Source organism: Quercus robur, chromosome 8 (genome assembly GCF_932294415.1).
Source record: "Quercus robur chromosome 8, dhQueRobu3.1, whole genome shotgun sequence".
Classification (NCBI taxonomy): Eukaryota; Viridiplantae; Streptophyta; class Magnoliopsida; order Fagales; family Fagaceae; genus Quercus; species Quercus robur.
The window spans coordinates 37,588,265-37,609,999 of record NC_065541.1 but is presented as its reverse complement, the minus strand read 5'-3'; the positions used below and the strand labels follow the sequence as shown (position 1 = coordinate 37,609,999).

The 21,735-nt window shown below is 34.4% G+C and overlaps 2 protein-coding genes across 2 annotated transcripts; both read right to left on the bottom strand.

The window, feature by feature from the left end:
• Nucleotides 1-5,443: 5,443 nt before the first annotated feature.
• Nucleotides 5,444-19,772, bottom strand: LOC126696252 (uncharacterized). The gene is made up of 2 exons (XM_050393022.1): nucleotides 18,927-19,772; nucleotides 5,444-5,584 (listed from the first exon to the last, which is right to left on the bottom strand). Exons 1-2 carry the CDS (start codon nucleotides 19,770-19,772, stop codon nucleotides 5,444-5,446), a joined length of 987 nt encoding a protein of 328 aa, XP_050248979.1.
• A 127-nt stretch (nucleotides 19,773-19,899) lies between these two features.
• Nucleotides 19,900-21,048, bottom strand: LOC126696251 (uncharacterized). Its single transcript, XM_050393021.1, has one exon. It carries the CDS (start codon nucleotides 21,046-21,048, stop codon nucleotides 19,900-19,902), a length of 1,149 nt encoding a protein of 382 aa, XP_050248978.1.
• Nucleotides 21,049-21,735: the final 687 nt, after the last annotated feature.

Genomic DNA, 21,735 nt, shown 5'->3' with positions numbered 1-21,735 from the left:
TAAGTTTAAATGTATTAGAACTTCAATTTGTAATGTTGGCAAACCATGATCAAAACGTTTTAGTCTTGTTTAGACTTGCTCAAAGTATGTGGTTGTATGTAAAGTTGGAATTGGGTAGCTGCAGGATTTATTATGTAAATTTGCCTGGCTCGATCGATCAAGAATTAGATTTTATCGATTGAAACTCGTGCAGATTGTTTTTCTACAGAATTTTCCAACTCAGCCCAAGCCCGTTTGACGTGTAGGTTTTATGTTTTTGTCTTAAGTATAAAAGGGAAAACCCTAGCCACATTTTTTATTGCTCCTTATGCTGTGTGTGTGAATTTTTTGTGAGATCAAGAGGTGTTTACCTTCACACATACTTAGGATTTTCAAGATTCAAGATTATGTTAAGAACTTGGTGATCGATTCAGTTGCTGCAATAAGAGCTTAAAGATACACAAGCGGGGGTGGTTGTTCTTGCTGTGAATTCAAAAAAGAAGTAGTTCGTGGACTCGGAGTTGTCATGTGGTTGTGGTAGTAAGTTTTCTACTCGAGGTAGCAATAGGATGTTAGTGGTCTAAGTCACTATTGTGTAAACTTCAATTCTTTCATAGTGAATTCTGTTTACCTTGAGGATAGTTAGGTTAAATCCTCCCCAGGTTTTTTACCGGTTTGGTTTTCTTGTGTCATCATATCTTTGTGTTCTTTATTTTTCCGCACTTTACAATGATATGATATATTTGTGTTAACTTAGATTTGATTAATTTGACTAAGTAATTACTTGGCTAATTAACTAAGTTAATTTGGTTGTGTTTTAAGGGGTCTAAAAACGTACAAGTCGTTTCCCCCATTTAAGTGTCACATTTTTCTCTTGCAACTATACCTTTGTATTGATATTTCTCTTTAGTTGTTGTTTGTAACCACATAAATGATCAATAAATGACAAAATTAGCTACAAATTTGGTTGTATCTTGAAACTACAATCTTACTTAATATTTTTTTATTAGAGATAAATTTTGACAAATCTACCATTACATTACATCTTCTTATATATTCTATGCTTACAAAATTTCTAGAAAATTAAAAATCAATAGCTATATTTTCAATAAATTTTTTTAATCGCAAGTTTTTGTAGTTTAAAATTATACTTAAAATATACGCTTATAGATTATATAGTACACTAGTCGCTAACCCGTGCTATGCATAGGAATCTACCTATTTGTGAGGTAGACTAAAATAATTTTATAAAAAATTTAAAAACTACACAATTGCATGATTTGCTCTTGTATGACTTCAATTTGTGTTACAATTTAATGAAAAAGTCATTACTTGAATGTGCAATGGCTTACAAAAAATTTGTCCGACAGTTTCAGATACTGCAAAAAAATAACTCAAAAACTCAAATATTAAAACTTCTGAAAGACCAAAAAATATTAAAGAATCAGATGATTCACTGCTTAGAAATTATTGAAACTAAACAAAATATATATGACTAAACAATAGTGAAATATAAGAGAAACATGGGTTACATTCAAAAGAATAATTTTAATTATTGCATGCTTTTTTATCTTGTAAAAAAGTCTAAAGAGTTTTGTGGTTCATGTATGAAAATTACTTTTTAAAAAATACATGGAAAACAAGGTTTCAACTGTAGAGGAGAAGAATATAACATAAGAAGAGCTCATACCTCTACTTGGCTTTTAAAAAAAATACTAGATGTTAGGACATATGAGATTTAATGTTAGGAACATATGTCAAATTAGAATTGGCTAATCCTTTAACAAAACGCACTTTACTTATAATTGGGTAGATCTATAATGTATTTAATACTTCAAGGAACAAGGTTTCAAGTTCAAGTGTTCAAGTCATGCAAGTCTGTCCAAGAAACAAGTGAATAAGTGCTAGATTTTAAATCTCGACAGTTAGTATCTATCGAGGTTTAAAAGTTGCTTAAACTCGATGCTCGACAGCTAGCTCGATAGATAAGCTATTTATCGAAGTTTATGAAAAACTGATTTTCACCTCTGATTTTCATTCAATCTATGTGTATATGTTTAAGTTTTCTTTTCTCATAACCCTAAACATATATAAGGATTATTTTAAAGGCCGTCAAAGGTTGCGCGAGTGTGAAGCAAAGTTTTGTTCATGCAAATTGTGATTGGAGACAGAATTTGCTCTAGTTCTTCTTTCTCTTGGAAAAGCTGTTGTGTTTATACATCGTAGGGTTTTGTAACCAAAGAACTTCATGATCTTCATCGTGTGATGAACTGAAGAACTCTGCAACCAATATCTTTCTTAAGTTGGTGAGTAAGCCGTGTACTGGGATCCGCGTATCGAATTGATTAGTCACGTACTAGGAGACGTACATTGAAAATGAGAGATTGTCACTACAGAACAAGTCCAATTGGGTATTGGGGGTAATGGTTCAACTATAGGTTGGTATAAGGTATAGAGATTCCTTTACTTGTAACCGCTTGTTGTGATAATAGTGAATTCTCGGAAGTGGTGACCTTAAAATCACCCAGTGGGGGGTTTTTGCCATGTAAGTTTTCTCCATTCGTAAACAAATCACTGTGTTAATTTAATTTCCACTGCATTTAGTTAATTGGTGATTTGTTTGTGCTACCATGTATATTGCATGCTAATTGAATTAATTAATTAACTTGGCTAATTAATTTGTTAATTCATCACAAGGGGTCAATACATTCTTGGTCTATCACTGTAGTTTGCTTTGCTTTTATAGTGTTCATGATTAACCTCGCAAATTTGAATATAAATTATCAATATTTGAGTTTGAGTTTAAGTTGGACTTGTTAGAAAGATAGAGTTTCCCTCCTTGTTAAGTTTGAATTAAATAAAAATAATTTTATTTAAAAAAAAATGATAATGATAATGATGAGTTTGAGCTTAAGTTAGACTTGTTAGAGAGATAGAGTTTTACTATTTGTTAACTTTGGACTAAAAAAAGTAATTTTATTTTAATAAAATGATAATTTTATTTAAATATTATGCTAACGTGAAAAATTGTAAGAGTTTCAGAAATTTCGGTTATATATATATATATATATATATATGTATACACACACACACACACACACACACATATAATATCCAATTTACACAAAATTTGACATGTGCATTAAGAGCGTAAAGAGCATGCAATTCAACAGTAAGATTTTCAAAATATATAGTAGTATTTATTTTATTGAGTAAGGAGACTACAACTAATTTTGTAGTTAAACTTTGTGATAGACCAAGAATGTATTGACCCCTTTGGTAAATTAATCAATTAATTACCTAAGTGAATTAATTAGATCGTAATCATATGTCTTGAGATATGTTGGACATTCTTGTTTCATGTGTCCAAAATCTTGACATCCGAAACACTTTAGTTTGGAGGGAATAGTGTACTGACCGCCATCCTTAGCATCCTTCTTTCTTCTGTCTTGGCTCTTGAATTGAGAAGAACTGGATTGCTTACGGTCCTTGTTGAATCCTTTTGCATTAGCATTCTTCATGAACTTCTTGAATTGCCTAGTGATGTAGGATTTTATCTTGAAATCTTCATCATTAAAAGACTCATCTATCTCATTACTTTTGGCCTTCAGTGCCATGCTCTTACTTTTGGTTCCCTTCCCGATTCTAATCAAACCTAATTCATAGGTTTGCAAGTTGCCAACCAACTCCGTCAAAGGAATAGAGTCAATATCCTTTGGTTTTTCAATGGCAGTGATCTTGGCATGAAATCTCTCAAGCAGATACCTTAGCACCTTTCTTACAACCTTGGGTTCGGGAATAGTTTCCCCAAGATTAAAGGCTGAGTTAATTATGTCCTTCAACTTGGCATAGAACTCATCAAACGACTCATCCTCCTCCATCTTAATCTCTTCAAAGCTCGTAGTAAGCCTTTTGATAGGCCAAGAATATATTGACCCCTTGTGATGAATTAACCAATTAATTAGCCAATTAATTCAATTAGCATGCAATACGCGTAGTAGTACAAATAAATCACCAACTAAGTTAAATGAAGCGGAAAATAAATTTGACATAGGTGATTTGTTTATGAATGGGGAAAACCACCAAGGCAAAACCCCACCGGGTTATTTTAAGGTCACTACTCCCGAGAATTCATTATTATCACAACAAGCTTTTATAAATAAAGGAATCCCAGTATCTTATACCAAGGTATAATTGAACCCTTACCCCAATACCCAATTGGACTTGTTCTGTAGTGACAGTCTCTCCTTTTAATGTATGGCTCCTAGTACATGACTAACCAATTTGATGCGCGGATCCCTGTACGCAGCTTACTCACCAACTTGAGAAAGATGTTGGCTGCAAAATTCTTCAGTTCATCAACATGATGAAGATCACGAAGATCACGAAACTCCTTGGTTACAAAACCCTACGGTGTACAAACATAATAGCTTCGTTAATAAAAAGATGAACTAGGGCATATGTCTTCAGTTCATAATATGCTTGTGAAAAACTTTTGCATTGAGTTGCATCAGTTGTGACGGCCCTCAAAACAATCATTATATATGTTTAAGGTTGTGAGAAAAGAAAGCTCAAACATCTATTCACAGATTGGAGTGAAATCAGATCTAAAAACTGATTTTCATAAACCTTAATAAATACCCTATCTGTCGAGCAGCTGTCGAGCATCGAGTTAAAACAATCTTTTAAATCTCAATAGATACTAGCTGTCAAGTTTTAAAATCCAACACTTCTTCACTTGATTTTTGGACAAACTTGTAAGGTTTTAATACTTGAACTTGAAACCTTGTTCCTTAAAGCATTAAACACATTCTAGATCAACCCAATTACAAGTAAAGTGCATTTTGTCAAAGGATTAACCAATTCTATATTGACATATGTTCCTAACATGATTCACATATATCCTAACAATCTCCCCCTTTGGCAATTCGTGACAAAACCAAAACAAACAAATGAACATATGAGAGAAGTCATAAATCACTCAACTCATACTCACTTGTTGAATACAATAAAATCTATCCTAACACAAACTCTTGAAAAACTTTGCAAGAAGAGAGTTTATGGCAAGAAGACTTTGACAACCTATATTTCTGAAACACTTTAAACAAAACTCATCACGGCATCTTAGTGTGAAATAGAAACAAAAGATTGCATACAAAATATAAGAAGCATGTGCATAAAGAGAGAAAAAAAATAACACATGTAAAGATAGGTGAAAGAACAGTAATAACAACCTCATCATATATATAATATCATAAGTACAAGGTTTGCTATCACAATGTAAGAACAATGTATCTCTAAAAGAAAAAAAGAAAAAAAATACATAAGTCTTCACTACATCCCTTAAAGTATAAACACTCCCCCTCTTAAAAATCTCCTATTTTAACCTTCCCCCTATGTATATGACTACTCTCATCCCAAAACTACTCTCCCTTTTTGTCACGAATGACAAAGGGTAAGTAACTCAAGCAGTCGTCTCATCATCACTGGGCGAGCTAACACCATTGTCCTCATCAGCATCATCACTGCCAGAGCCATCATCACTCTCATCCTCTGAAGCCGATGGAGATGGAGAAGTATAAGCAGTGAAACCACCTATGGCAGTCTGTCATCGTGCAATATAACTAACATGGGTGTTCACTTGACACAACTTATCACTGAGTGTGTCAAGGCGAGAATCCATGCACACATGATGTGCCATGATGGCCTCGAGAGTCACTCCACCTACAGAAGACAAAGGAGCAGAGGTGGAAGGAGCAAAAGAAGCTAGAGGAATCACCGTCTCAGTTCATGGCCGCCTCGATTGAAACTGGGCCTCACTCCGTTGAATGGTAGCAGTGTCTATGGCACACATAACATAAAAGTGAGTAGACTCTAGATAGGAGATGGAAACATGGTGAAGAATTCGCACCAAAAGAAAAATGAGCTTATCATGGGTTGCTGTATCCCTATAGACATCTATGAGAGATAGAATAAAGTGAGAAGGGAAGTCAATAGAAATATCATCTAAAAGGGATAACAAAAATCGAGCACAAGGCTCTGCGATAGAGTTATAGTGAGACAATGGATGGAGAATGAATGTCATCACCATGTTAAGGAATCTCAGACCTTTTGCAAAGCCTGAGCAAGGGGTGTTTTGACGATCACCCCAAGAAAAGGGTGTCTCACAAAAGAGAGACGAGAGTTCATCTTTGGACACAGTCCTCAGACAATCGCAGTTAGGGTAGTCAGGATGCACTACCCTAGGAACGTGTAGTACCTCAAACGCGAGTGACAAAATGAGGTACAGAATAATCAAATCTGTGCATATTGGAGTAAAATTCCTGTATGATCATGGAGGGACAAGTGACCGGGATGCCACACATTGATTCCTAACCCTGACTGTAGATAACAGTGGGAAGGTCAGTATCGAAAAAATTCAAAAGAACGACTTGGCGTTCTGAATGAATGCCTCATTATGAAAAGTTCTTCGAAAAGTCCTTTCGAGCTTTATCATCATGGAACCGTACCTGAGAAGGAATGGTGTCAAAAGAAGAAGATGCCCCAAAACGAAAAGGGTTCTGGGACGAAGTGGATTTTCGTTTAGGTGCCATAGAGCAACTAACCAAAAGAAAGAGAGAGAGCAAGAAGCACACAGAAAAGCACCAACATAGATCAATATCAAAATAAAGATAAATGAAGGTACATATGCATGAAAAATGCATGAACATGTGACATGCAAACATAAAAACATCATGGGCTCAGCCCAATCCAAACCTACCAGCACACATCATTGCAACAAAGTAAACACACATCTAAAATGCATGAAACATTGTTATAATGCAAACGTGATGCAATGCATGATGATTTAAAATCATTTAAGCAAAACCTATCCCATAAATTTTGCAAAAACCTCATTAATTTTGAAAAACCCGAAAAATTTTCAAAAACCCCAAAAGTTATGTCCAAAACGCATGAAATGTATGATAAAGAGATGGAAAAGAGATCATACCTATGAAAATCCAAGAAAAAGACCGAAGAAAGAGTGGGTAAGATGAAGAAGTTAAAATTGAAGTTAAATTTGGCTGAAAAATAGCCACCCAAACACTTTATAACAACCATTTTTTAGAACCGGCCTTAATTAGGGCTAACCACAAATTGGTTCGGGTTGGGCTTGTGCCTAACCCTCAACCGACTCGACCAAATTGGGTGGGGAGATTTCGAAACCGCAACCAACTTGTAAGACTATTAGGTTGGGCAGTTTGGGTGAATATCAGGTGGCGGTTAGTTTCGGGTGAAGCCGAAAATCAACGAAAATTGGCAACTCTTTAGATCTGGCAAGTTTTCACTAGATCCGTCCAAGATCCTATGAGATCTAGCCAGATCTGATGGAGATCTCATTGGATTTAGAGAGATTTCTACCAAATCGTATGGAGAACTCACCATATCTAGTTGGAAAAGTCACTGAATCTAGTGGGAAAAATCGTTGAACTTGATGTTTTCGAGTCAGTTCAGGTTTCATGGGCTTTGGAGTATAAGACCCACAACCAACTCGCCGGCATCGAGTTTTTGAATTTCAGGACCCACGTTCGACTGTCGAAGCAGTCGGATCAGGTGGTGGGGAGTCGAATACGGTTAGGTTAGGTGGGCTTGTCGGGTGGGTGGGTTGGACATCCCTAGCCTTAACCATCACAATCATCATGCAACCTAGACTATTCCACCATTCTTGACGTTATTGTCCCCAGTGTCATCACTACCTTCAATGTTGTCACCAGAACTATTGACATCTTGACCAGTATCATTTTTATAACACAATATATATATATATATATATATTTGAATTAACTAAAAAGTTTTTTATTTTATTTTATTTTAAATTGTGTGTTTGGCTAATATATTTGTGTCTAACCTATTTGTTTAATTACTGTTAAGAGTTGAGATAAATAAATAAATAAATTTTAAAAAATAAGTTAGTTTATTTTAAAAATGCTAATTTATTTATATAAAGTTTTTTTTATTCCTTAATAAAATAAACTAAAAACACAAAATTGCTGAACCCACAAATTTGAGAGAATAATTCATTTTCTAAAAAATATCAATGTAGAAATAAAACGAAGCATAAAATATATAGGATAGAAATAGTGATATCTTATACCTTCCACTATATAAGTTTTGTTTGAGTTTGTTGTGGTGTATGAGGCTGCAATTACTATGTTACCCCTAAAGACATATCTGGGTTAAATCTTATATATATATATATATATATATATGATGAAAATTTGTGTGGTTTTTTGTTTGCGGTGGTTTTGACAATGAGGTTGCTTTCTTCTTCTTTGTTTTAATTGCAGTGATTACTTAATTTGCTTTGGTAGAGATATGATGATAAGCAATCGCTTTAAAATGCATATTATAAAATATTGGTTTTACTTTTAGCATCCTCGGGACAAATTCTTTAAAATTAATTTTGTTGTGAATAAATTATTGGCCTTTTTTTTTTTAATCCATCTTCATTTTAAATGATATATAGAAAATTAATTTTAAATTAAAGGAGGATGTAATATAGTCATAATATTGTTTGTAATAAATATTTGTCAATTATGATTTATACGTATCTTGCACATGGTTTAAAACTAATAATAATAAAAAGTTGAGAATTCATCCTAAAAAGGTTGAGGAAGTAATGTGGGTTTTTTTTTGGTGTGTGTGCGTGTGTGTGTTTGGATACCGAGCTAAATAGTTCATAGCATTAAGATAGGTGTGCTTTTATGCCACAACCATAACTTTTTTTTATTTTATAGAAAAGTGCCACAACCACAACTTGGTAGTTTAAAATGTCTTTACCATTCAATGGTGTAAGGTTGAATTTATTCAACCATCTAATTGGCTTTATTCCGTGCCAAATTTGCTTGTAATTCAGCATTTAGTAATCCTGTATTTAGGTGGGTTTGTTGTAAGGGTAGTGAGTGAGATAGAGTGAAGTTTGCTCAAGAGTGTGCAAGAAAACAGAGACTCGCGGCTGGGACTCGCGGGTGGACTCGCGGCTGCAAGCCGCCAGAAGCTGCACACGTGCCAAGCATGCTGGAAGATGAACAGTCATGCTAGCTGGAGCACTACAGGACAAAACAGGACAACTGGCCATACGGTTAACTCGCGACTGGATCTCGCGACTTGGTCAAGCCGCGAGGTCAAGCCGCGAGCCACCCCTGTTTTGTAAAACCTGACGTTTCACATTCCTCTCCCACTCCAGTATAAATACCCCTTTAACCCACGATTGAAAGAGAGCTTCCAGAGAGAATTTTGAGAGACAAACCCTAAAGAAAAACCAGATTGCTTCACCCACAATCTATACCTTAGAGTCTCTTCAAATTCCCTTACTCTCTTCCTCTCCATTGTCAAATCCTTGAGAGGCATTATACCAAACCTGGTTCTCACCATTATCATCTCTGTGAGACAGCTGTTTGGAGTTCTGGGAAGCAGTTAGGAAGGAGCCAATCTTCATTGGTTGATGCTACGGTCTAGTAGCGGAATCCGGGAAGCTAGAAAAGAAAAAGGTTCGGCGCAACCTCGTTGGAGCAAGAAGCTTGGAGGGCTTAGGTGCACTGGGTAGATTAGGCTTGGAGGGTCTATTGCTGTCCTTGTATCCCAACTATATTTTCTAGTGGATTGATTACCGCTTGGAGGGCGGCGGAGAGGTTTTTCGCCGAGGACTTCGGTTTCCTCTTCGATAACACATCGCGTGTTGTCTTTGTGTTTGCATCTTCCTTCCTCTCTATCTTTGCCTTTATTTTATCTGCTGTGGTTTTATTTTGTTATGGCTTAGATAGTTGTTTAACCAATTTCATATTATAGCATGTGTTAAGTTTTCGCACACTTGTTGTTTGACATATTGCTTGATTTGGTTAAGTTTTTTTTGGGGGTCTAAACGTTCAAAGGTGTTTTGTACACGTTTTTGAACTTTCAAATGGATTTTGGAGAGACATCTCTTTAATGAGTAGGGACCCATGTTTTAAATTTTTAATTAAAGCAGGATGGTAAACATGGCCTAGGAGCTAGGACTCACTTGTTAAGAACAAATAAGTAACCACACACCAATGACTACTCCATATGGGCTCACCACTTCCAACCTCCTAAAAGGGATATTAGTTTAACAATATTACATATGCTTTAATGTTATAATTTTTTTCACAATATCTTATGTAGCATGTTGTGATTAATGCATCATCATATTTATATGGATTATGATTGACATGATTTATAAGTTTCACAGATAATTATTGAGTACTCTTGGAGTATCATAAATGCATACTCCTCTCTTTCACATAATTGTGGGTCATATTAATTAAATTTATAGTGAGATCCACAATTCATGTGAGAGAAGAGAATATGCACTTATAGTACTCCCGAAGTATTCAATAATTTTCCAAATTCCACTTAACTTAACTAATAAAATCTCTCGTTATCATAAGTTGAATTTTATCCTATCTATTATAAAAATTAGTTGACATAATTTTTACTGTGTGCAAATTATAATTTTTTTGTATTAATAATTATAAAAAAATTCTCTAAATCAATTTTGAAGAAAATTCAACTAATTCACTACATGATAATTGATAAAGTTATCAAACCATTTACATATACTTTTAATCATATGATACATTTACATACACTTTATAATTTAATGTACATGGTTTTTTTTTTTTTGAAAAATAATTAAGAATAACAAAAAAAAAAAAAAAAAAAAAAGTAGATTTTTATGTTAAAATATATAAGGTTTTATATAATAAAAAAAAAGTTATGTAAATTAAAGAAAAATCGACAAATTTTGGAAATAAAGTCAGCCTGGTAGGTGTGGCCAGCAGAAATCCCAACCGCCAAAGTCAATCCTTTTCCTTAATACAGCTATGTGCTTACCGTAGAGTTTATGCTGCCTTTTATTGAAGCATTAAATAACCATTTGAAATGAATTGAGTTAGGTCAAATCATTTTAACTAAACTTTTGATGCGTGGCCAGATCTACGCCAAGGCCGCTGTTTTCGTACAAACTTAGCTTTCTTTCGTTCATATTGAAAAGACAGAATCCTCCCACCACCTTGTTCCTTTATTTTCTTTTAGGTAGAGAGCATTAAATCCTTAACTGTTTTTTTTTTTTTTTTTTTTGTTAAATGAAATTTTTGACCAATTTTAAGAGAGCAACCTATGTAACAGTATCTAAGTATTGTGCCTAAATCATACTCATAAGAGTAGGACAAAACTTATATACAATACATTAGATATTGTTCCTTAGATTTTCCTTTTAAGATTCTGCCATATAATTGTTTAATTAAAAAATACACTTTTATCTCATGAGAAAAAATCACATGAGAGCACCCACAGTAGATGTGGGATATGTACCAAATGCTAAATATTTAGCACATATCCCACACCAAACAGAAAAATCAGCTCCCCATCAGATGTTGTAAATGTTGTAAAATTATACCATTTGTGTTTGTACCATTGCAAATTTGCAATGGTACGGACAGATGTGGTAAACCAAAAATTATTATTTTATTGGACTTTGATGATGTGACTGTTGTGGATGATAATAAGAATGTGATAATATATTATTTTAATGTGTAGTAAATATTATTTTAATGTATAGAATTGAATGATAAAACATCTGATAAATAGGATGTTGTAAAATGATGTGGTAAAATAATAAAGTAAGTCTTTAATGTGGTAAAGTGACATAATTTTTGCAATATCTGCTACGGATGCTCTGATAGAATTTTAAGAAGGGAACCTAACGAACAATAGCTAATTACTATACCTAAGTCTTGCTCATAAGAGTAATGGTATTAACCTATTATTAGGTGCTGTGAACAAATTATATTTGTTAAAGCTACTCTCTTTTTATATAAATATATTATTTTATAATACACCTTGTATTATATGTTCTATTCTTTTACTACTTTATTTAAATATTTTTTCTTTATTCTATTTAATTTTAGTTTTATTCTTTCGTTATAATTTGTTCCTACGCGGTCAATTTTTTAAATATGCATTTTATTCTAATGGTCACATTTTACAATAATCGCCTTATTCTAAAGGTCATATTTTTAAAAATTTGAATTTTCTTAACAAGCATTTTTTTTCTTTAAAAAAGATTTTTCTAATAGTCATATTTTTAGAAATCCATTTCTTGTGACAACCATATTTTTGGATTTTTTTCCCCCCTTAACAATCACATAGAGTTTTTGAAGAGTATCATAGATATAATAGAAACTCATATCCACTTTAATTGAACTAAACAATCAATCTGTCAAAAATTATATATGTAAAACATAAACTAAACTATGAACAAGTCAAAACTAGGGCTAAGAATGCCAACTTGACCCACTCTAAGGGTCATCAAATAGCCCATGACCCATGGGCTGGCCCAGTAGCCCGCTAGCCCACCAGGCTAATGGGCAGCCTAACCCGGTAATATTGAAACCCGTGGGCAGCCCAGTAGTCCAATGGGACAGGCTATGGGTTGGTTTCTTTACCCATGGGCGCCCGGTGGGCCGGCCCGTTAGCCCAACCCAGTAGCCCAACCCGTTAGCCTGACTCATTACCCAAAATTTATAACAAAATAATTTGGGGGTTGGGTGAGTGAGGGATTGAACTTTGGACATTATAAAAACTTTAAGGCCACACACCTAACCACTAAATACTTGGAATGATTGTGATACAATATGCATAATAAATATATATTTTGGTATTAGTCTAGTAGCTTTGATTTTTAAAACAAAGTTACTAAGATGACTGTTGCCCTACCTCTGTGCCTCTGGAAAGAAAGTCATTATTTCCTTTGATAAATTCCAATTCTTTCCTTACAAGTTACAATTATAGAAGAAATTCCTTAAAAAAAAAAAAAAAAAAAAAAAAAAAAAGATTACCGTTGGTTGGAAGAAATTCTTTCCTTAATGAGTTGATATTTGATTCTTTATATATTTTCTTTAAGAATTGATATTTTATTCTTCAAATATTTCCTTTAAGAGTTGATATTTAATTCAATGTACTTATTTATTCTTATCAATAAAAGTTAATTAATCTTATTTTAGTACCTTTTTAAGAGGTATGTCATAGTATTTTTTTTTAATAGAATCTTTTTAGTAGATTTAATTGTTCAATTTGATAGTTTGTAATAATATATAATTATAATTTTTTTGGTTAAATTTTTATAACCCCATTGAAGACCTGTTAAAAATGCCCATGGGTAGCCAATTAAACCCACCTCACTAGCCCAGCCCGCTAAAGCCCAAATGGGCATTGCCCATGGGTAGGGCCATGGGCTAGGGTTTTTCCATCCAGCCCGGCCCGACCCAGCCCATTGACTAGTTAACAGCCCATTAAGCCTAGCCCATTAGACCCATGGGCCAAGTAAAAACGGGTCGGGCCGGCCCGGCCCGACCCATTGACGAGGCCTAACCCACTCAATCGACCCGACCCAACTCGAAAGGTCTTGGGCGGGTTGGATGAATGCTTGGGTCGAGTTTAGGTCCAATATCTGGGTCTACCTCAAGTTTGGGTCAGTCTCAAGTGCAACCCGACCCAACCAATCTTGAATTAAAAAAAAAAAAAAAGTTTTTCGTAACTTTCAATGCCAAATGTTGTTTTTATGTATTGTTTTTATTTAAATAGTAATGGTCTTTTCTTGCAATATTTCCAAATATAATTTTTAGCATAATTTGGTTTATTGTAGCATAATTTCCTAAATGATACTAATAGTGAAAATACTTTCCATCCAAATGAAAGTTAGAAATTAGTATGAAGATAAAATAATTGGACTTTACACAAAAAGAATAACTCTAACAATAATATTTTCCATAGTGAAAGTCAAATTGTTGTTTAAATTTTTTTATTTTTTATTTATTTTTATTTTGGTTCTAATTATACCAAGAATCTTATTTTTTTTATTGGAAAGTATATTTCCAAACTAAGCCCCGAGCACTGATGTAAACAAAAATGGTAAAATTTATTTTCTCATTCAATGAGGATCGGGTCAAGATGTACACAAGGAAAAGAAATTGTAAAAGTTTGTTGCCTAATCAAGAAATCACGACCATTAAGCCTATACGACAATAAATAAATTATTGAATTTAATTTTTCACATTAATGTGCCAATCATTAAATAAGTAAATTAATTTCAAAAAAATATTGCCTAGTCACAGACATGCATTAACTTGATAAAGAAAAAGAAACTAATATTTATTATCATAAAAAGTAGAGATCCTTCCAACATGGAAGTTTAAAAATAATAATAAAACCATGACAACTTTTAAATGGCATGTCTGAGTAATAGAGTAAGTAATTTTTTCTCCATTAATAGCTCATGAAAGTGGTGACTATTTCAATGTTTCTTTAGGCCTTTCAAGGATTCACCTTCACACAATTTAAGAAAAAAAAAAAAAAAAAAAAAAAAAAGGACCCAACCCAATACCCTATCACCCGACCCAACCATAGACCTGTAATTTTCGGGTTGAGTTGGGTTTCTCCCTGATAAACTTGATTACTATTGGGTCGGGTTGCGAGTGATAGTGAAACCAACCCGACCCGACCTGATTTCAGTCTTAGTCAAAACTCATATCAAAAGCCAAAAACATTTTTATAGATGCAATACAAATATCAACCATTCAAGTTGAAGTTGTTTCAATTGAACTAAACTACAATGAAGTCCACAAAAAACTTACATACATAACTCATATCCAATAAAATTAACTCACACAGCAAACTCATGGAATTCAACAACCATTAAGCTTGCAACTTCCTTTGATGACAAATGGTACTTAAAATTAACACAACAACACAAAATTCAATGACCATTATGCTTGCCACTTCCTTTAATGGCAAATGGAACTTAAAGTTAACACAACAACACTACCAATGACGGCTTCATAAAGAAAAGGAAAAAAATAAACCAAATCAAAAGTTTTCACGACTCGCCTTGTAACAAGGGCAGCTCCACATTGAGTTCAGATTGGTCATAGGACCACCTTGGCTTAGAAAAAAAAATTATTATATATAAAATTTAAAAATTTATGATTTTTTTATCTAAATTTATTTAGGCCCAACATAATTTAACTTTGGGCAAAGTTTGGTAACAAACTTGGTTGTAAACTAAGGTTACAACTCCATTCAATATATACTTTTATTTTATGTGAATTTTGACAAATTCATCATTGGATTACATTTTTTTCTTATATCCTCTATACTTGTAAAATTTTAAGAAAATCAAAGATCGATAGCTATGTCATCAATCAAATATTTAAATTCCTAGTTTTTGTAGTCTAAAATTGCACATAAAAAAATAAGTTTATAGATTGAATAGTAAATATTAAATAACATCTGATTAGCATGAAATTTGACATGTGTTTCAAGAAAATAAAAAACATGCAATTCATCGGTTAGACTATCAAAATATGTAGTCATTTTAATTTGTTTAATGAGAGTTGTAGCCTTAGGCTACAACTAAATTTATAGCCAAATTTCCTTCTAAGATAATTCGTAGAAGGAAATTGTATGACTTTATGTATTTTTGTGTGTGTGTGTGGTTTTTTTTTTTTTTTTTTTCAATATATGAAGTTCACTTTTTATCAGATTTTGTATGATTTAAATTTCTTAATGACCACCTTGAAAAATTGTTTTGGAGCAGCCATTGCTTGTAATTGCCATAAATGTTCAACGAGGTCTAGTTGGAGTTGAGAATGAGCTTCTTGGTCCCTAATGTGTTGATGAAATTGAATGAACTCCATAAATTCATTTGGCTACTCGTGTGACACTAGTGTACACGAAATCTCATCAATTTTTTTCATAATTTACTTCTATTACTTCAACTTCATCTCGCTCATCTTCAATAATCATGTTATGGAGAATTATGCATGCTTTCATGTTGTCTTGTAGTGTTTCATGATAGAAAAACCGAGTAGGTCCACGTGCAATTGCAAATCGTGCTTGAAGCACTCCAAATGCATGCTCTACATCCTTCTTATGTGCCTTCTAAGCTTTTGCAAATAATTTTTTTTTTTTTTTTTGTTCGAGTGGAGCTGGTATTTTCTTCACAAATGTTGATCACTTTGGATATATACTATTGGCAAGGTAGTTTCTCATTGTGTAGCTATTATCATGGTTTTAAAAACCAGACTGGTCAAACAACTGAAAAATGTAGTAGTTTTCGATTTTATGGTCGGATCAATGATCGAACCGGTGATGTCATAATTAATTAATTAATAATTATAAAAATATAAATAATAGAATATGTAATAAGTTTAAAACTAAGAATATTTAATTTTAAATACATAATTTTTTTATAAAAAAAATATGTGAGTATAATTATCACATATTATATTTAGAAAATTAAAATAACAAATCCACAACTTATATATAGTATTAAAACTATTTACCATGAAATTAACAATACATAATAAATTAGTAATTCTTTCAAAAAAATGGAAATAAAAAGTGTACTATTACTTATTATTTAATTTATATAAATTATTATTGTACATTTTTTACATTTGTGTTTATAATCCAAAAAGCCTAGTCAGGTTGCAAATAGGGCTCATTGTACTTATTTATAAATTCACGTACACCTAATAAACACCCTTATGGGACTCAAACTCAATACATAACTGCACAACACACTCAAATAGTCCAATCCACACAATTTTGAGAGGAAAACTAAGAAAAAAATGTATAGATAATTGTAGGTTTACAATCTCTAACTCTTAAGTGTTTTGATAGGATTTTCTCCCTAAAAGTCTCTTTACAATTTCGTAGGTAATGTAGGCTCTTATGGTGTAGGTAAAGAAATGAGAAATGCACTCTCTAAAAAGTTCTAGAAAGAGAGTTTTACGGGTGATGAGGATAAAATTATGCTGGCCAGCGTGACGGCACATACTTAACAAGGGAGACGGTGAATGCCTTGCAAGGGTGACGAGACGGTCTTGCCGTCAGTATACCTTCTAGGCTGACGGTGACCTAAGGCAAAAGGACACATAAAGCCGAACATCCTGAAGGTCACGGGATATGTGTAGACTGACGGGATAACATGGACTGACGGCGTCAGTCTATGAAACGCCTATTCTACACATTTACATGAACAAATAAATAACTTGCTCCCCACGCTTCATGGAACCTAAGGACTCCTATATGGAAAGGATCCCGTAAAATACGCCCAAGAAGACTCCGATAAGGAAAAGACTTCTACTCCAAGGAAAAGAGGGTCAGCCCTCTCTACTATAAAAACCCAAGCATTCTCACAAACCAAGGTACGCCTAATTTACCCTCTCTAGCACTCTAGAGCAGCGAGAATAATTCTAACTTGACCTTCGGAGGGTGTTTGGCCGATACCACACCGGTACCCCCCGCTAGGTTACTCCTTTTTGTTGTGCAGGTGTCATTTGCGATCGAGTGAGGAACGTGCGACTCATTGGTGGTATTGTTTTCAGTATCATCAACGGGTCACTTGCAAGTTGGCCAAGTCACGAAGTGACTTTCGAAATACAGTCTAGCAAAAGACTGTTCAATTTTCAACATATACTTCTTACGTGGTCTTTCGCGAATTGTCCACTCATGAGTTAGTCGCAAACTTCTGTATCTTCACAATTCTTCACCAACCTTTATATTCAACCCTTACATTAAATCTTACAAACATATATCGAAATGATTAAACAAAAATACAATAAAATTTAACATGAAGTTAAATCCAACAAAAACATGGTCCTAATTATAACTTTACATTAAGTTTTTCTCTTTTCCATTTTAAAATAAAAAAATTTACACCACACATTTCCATGGAAGATCTAACCAACCAAGGGTCCAAGACTACAACTGCTTGTACCAATCGTACCTTTACACATTTACCCTAGGCTGTCAGTTACACGACCGCAGTCTCTATGAGCTTGCAGTCATGTCGCTGCCAAGTGCTAACCAATTAGCTGCACAGGACTCCACATTCAGTTCATTTTGAAGAACTGTTCGTTATATCATTAGTGCAAAAAGTTGTCCAGTTACTTTCTGAAACACATTATATCACATCAAATTAATTATTTTATATTATATTATAATAATTATCATTCGTACTTTTTCTTCAACCTCGGAATGCGTTAAGAGAAAATAAAAAGCAATATGTAAAATTCCTAAAATGAATATTATCCATTTAAATTTATATATTTATTATAATATTAAGTATTTTTAATTTAATTGATGGAGTGATTTTAAAGTTAAACGTGTCAAATTGATTCCTTTTTCATTTTTCATTGCAAATGCTCTTACCTCACTTCTCAATATATATATATATATATATATATATATATATATAAAATACACATCACGTGAACTTCTTTGATTTTTTTTTTTTTTTAAAAGGAACTTCTTTGAATCTGTTCTTAACAAAATATAAGAGCAAAATTAATAATATAGATTTTTTGCGTTCAGGTAAGATTTAAGGTTTATTTGGATACAATTTATTTTTGTTAAAATTAAAAATTGAAAATATTATAAGAAAGTAATTTTTAATTATGTGAATAGTACATAAAACTTATTTTTAATATATTTTAACTCGTAAACAGTGTTAAACAGTATATAAACAGGATGTAAACAGTACTCTTGTCTCTAAAACAGAAACGAGTGCGAAAAACCAAAAAAAAAAAAAAGAAAGAGGAAAAAGATAAAACGCAAAACGTGAGTTTCATCTAAGGGTTTGTTTGGATTGAACTTATTTTGCTGAAATTGAAAACTGAAAACACTGTAGCAAAATAATTTTTAAATGTGTGAATAGTGCTGTGGGACCCATTTTTAATGAAAAAAGTTGATAAAAAGTGGAGTTTGTGGGACCCGTGAACAGTGAACAAGAGCACTGTTCACAGAAGACCGGTCAACCATTGTAGGCTGAACCAAAAAAAAAAAAAAAAAAAAAAAAGAGAAAACGCAACATTAGAAACGCAGACTTGAGATAATTCGAATCCAAACTCTCTCCTAGTCCTAAAAGCTGTCTTGGGTATGTCTTCACCCTTGATTTTCAACTGGTGATACCCAGAACGAAGGTCAATCTTAGAGAAGACTTGTGCCCCTTGCAATTGATCAAACAGGTCATCAATACGAGGGAGAGGGTATTTGTTTCTCACAGTAACCCGGTTCAACTCACGGTAGTCAATACACAACCTCATAGTCCCATCCTTCTTCTTCACAAATAAAACTGGTGCACCCCATGGAGATGCACTTGGTCTGATGAACCCCTTATCAAGAAGTTCTTGTAATTGTTCCTTGAGCTCCTTAAGTTCAGTTGGTGCCATCCGATATGGTGCTTTCGAAATAGGAGAAGTTCCAGGGAGCAAATCAATAGAGAATTCAATCTCCCTATCTATAGGTATCCTTGGTAGGTCTTCAGGAAAGACATCAGGAAACTCCCTGACAACAGGGATATCATCCAACTTCAATACATCTTTCCTAGTGTCCACCACATGATCTAGGTACCCTTGGCATCCTTTCCGTAAAAGACGCTTAGCTCGAAGGGCTGATATCACCCTAGGTAAAGCATGCATCCTAGAGCCCTTAAACCGAAATTCAGGTTCTCCTAGAGGTCGAAACACCACTTCTTTTCTAAAACAATCTACACTAGCATGATAAGTCGCCAGCCAATCCATGCCCAAAATTACATTATAGTCATACATGTCCATCAAAATCAAATCTACTAACATTCCCTTATCCTCAATTTGGATAACACAAGACTTAAGCATAAAATTACACACCAAAGAATCACCCATAGGTGTGGCCACAGACAAGTCATAATCCATAAGTCCAGGTTTCTTATCACATAACTTAGCATATCGAGAGGAGATGAAAAGAGTGTGTAGATCCAGAATCAAATAGAGTTTTAGCAAAGTTTGAGAATAAAGGGAGGATACTTGTAACCACAGTATCCTAAGCTTGGACATCTTGTGGTGTGAGTGCAAACACTCTCCCTTGTGCTTTCCTCCTCTGATCATTCTTTCCAGGTTGTGCCATTGAGTTTTGTTGAGGAGAAGTACAGCTTCTAGCTAAGTGTCCTGTCTTTCCACAGTTATAACAAGCCTTTCCTTCAAAGAAACACGGCTTATCTCCATGAAACCTTCCACATGTAGAGCAAGCATTCAAACTTCTACCTTGAGCATTCTGGGGTGGATTCTTATTTTTTGGCTTATTTGATGATGAATTACTCCCAGACCTCCCAAAAGATCCTTTCTTGTTCCAATGACCTTGAGCATTGCCTTGACGAAAGTTTGTCTGTCTAGTGTTTCTAGGTGGGTTCTCCTTCCTAACATTGTTCTTGAAATCTTCCTCCAGTCTCATAGCTCTCTTAACTGACTCTACATAGTTATCAACCCCTGCTGCAATCAAATGGTGTCGAAGTCTCTCATTCAACCCCTTTTGAAATCTGCTTGCTTTCTTCGTCTCAGTAAGGATTAAGTGGCGTCCAAAGCGAGATAACTCGATGAATTTAGCAGCATACTGCTCAACAGTCATACTTCCTTGCACCAAATCAGCAAATTCCCTCTCTTTTCGTTCTCGAACCACCTCAGGGAAGTAGTTATCATAGAAAACCCCTTTAAATTTCTCCCAAGTGATGGGATTTCTCTCAGTGTCCATTCCCTCCAAAATGGCTTTAGTAGATCTCCACCAACGCTCAGCTTCTCCTATCAACTTGAAAGTTGCAAACCGCACCTTCAGAGAGTCAGTGCAATCTAAAGCTTCTAACAATTTCTCCATTTGCAAGAACCAATTCTCAGCTTTTGTAGGATCTGGCTTCCCATCAAAGGAAGGGGGATTCTGCTTCATAAAAGTCTCAAAAGAGCAACCAGCCCTTGCCTCTACTCTACCTACGCCTCTACTAGCAACATGGGCCAACCTGTCCAACAGTTGGGCAGCAGCTTCATCCAAAGGATCAGTGCGTGTCACCCTATGACGATCATTATTTCTCATGTCTTGAGTGACTTCAGCCTCAGTATCAACCCTTGCTTTGGTTGGCCTTCGCAAATTAACAATAGGTTCCTCACTATTGGAATTAGCTACTCTCTTCTTTTTGGGTGGCATGATACCTAGTTAACAAAGAATCAAGAAATATAGACGGTGCAACAATTATTATTACTACACATAAGAAGTACACTGCTAAAATTATTTAAAATATCTCATCAAACATAACCCAAAATCCAAATGCTCTAACAAAAATCAAGATCATAGCTTAGTTTCAAGTGTCTATAAAATCATAACCTAGTTTTCAAGTGTCTACATAATCATATCCTAAGCTCTGATACCATCTATAACGGCCCCACTCCAACTATGTAGATATTGTCCACTTTGGGGCCCATACCCCTCATGGTTTTGTTCTTCCCCAGGTTGCGCTAGGGAAAAGGCCTCTACACATTAAAGGGAAGTCATTCCTTATAAACACATTCTCATGTGCTTCCCTAGGCGATGTGGGATTCCATGGAATGCAAGACCCCCTTTTTTGGGTCACTACTATGAGACCCCAAAGCGAACAATATCTACACAGATGAGATGGGGTCGTTATAAATGGTATCAGAGCCATGCCCTAGTTGGAAGTGTGGGTCCCACATGCGAGGACGCGTGTGCTCGTAAGGGGGGTGGATTGTAGTGACCCAAAAAAGGGGGTCTTGCATTCCATGGAATCCCACATCGCCTAGGGAAGCACATGAGAACGTGTTTATAAAGAATGACCTCCCTTCAATGTGTAGAGGCCTTTTCCCCCACTGCTGTGTG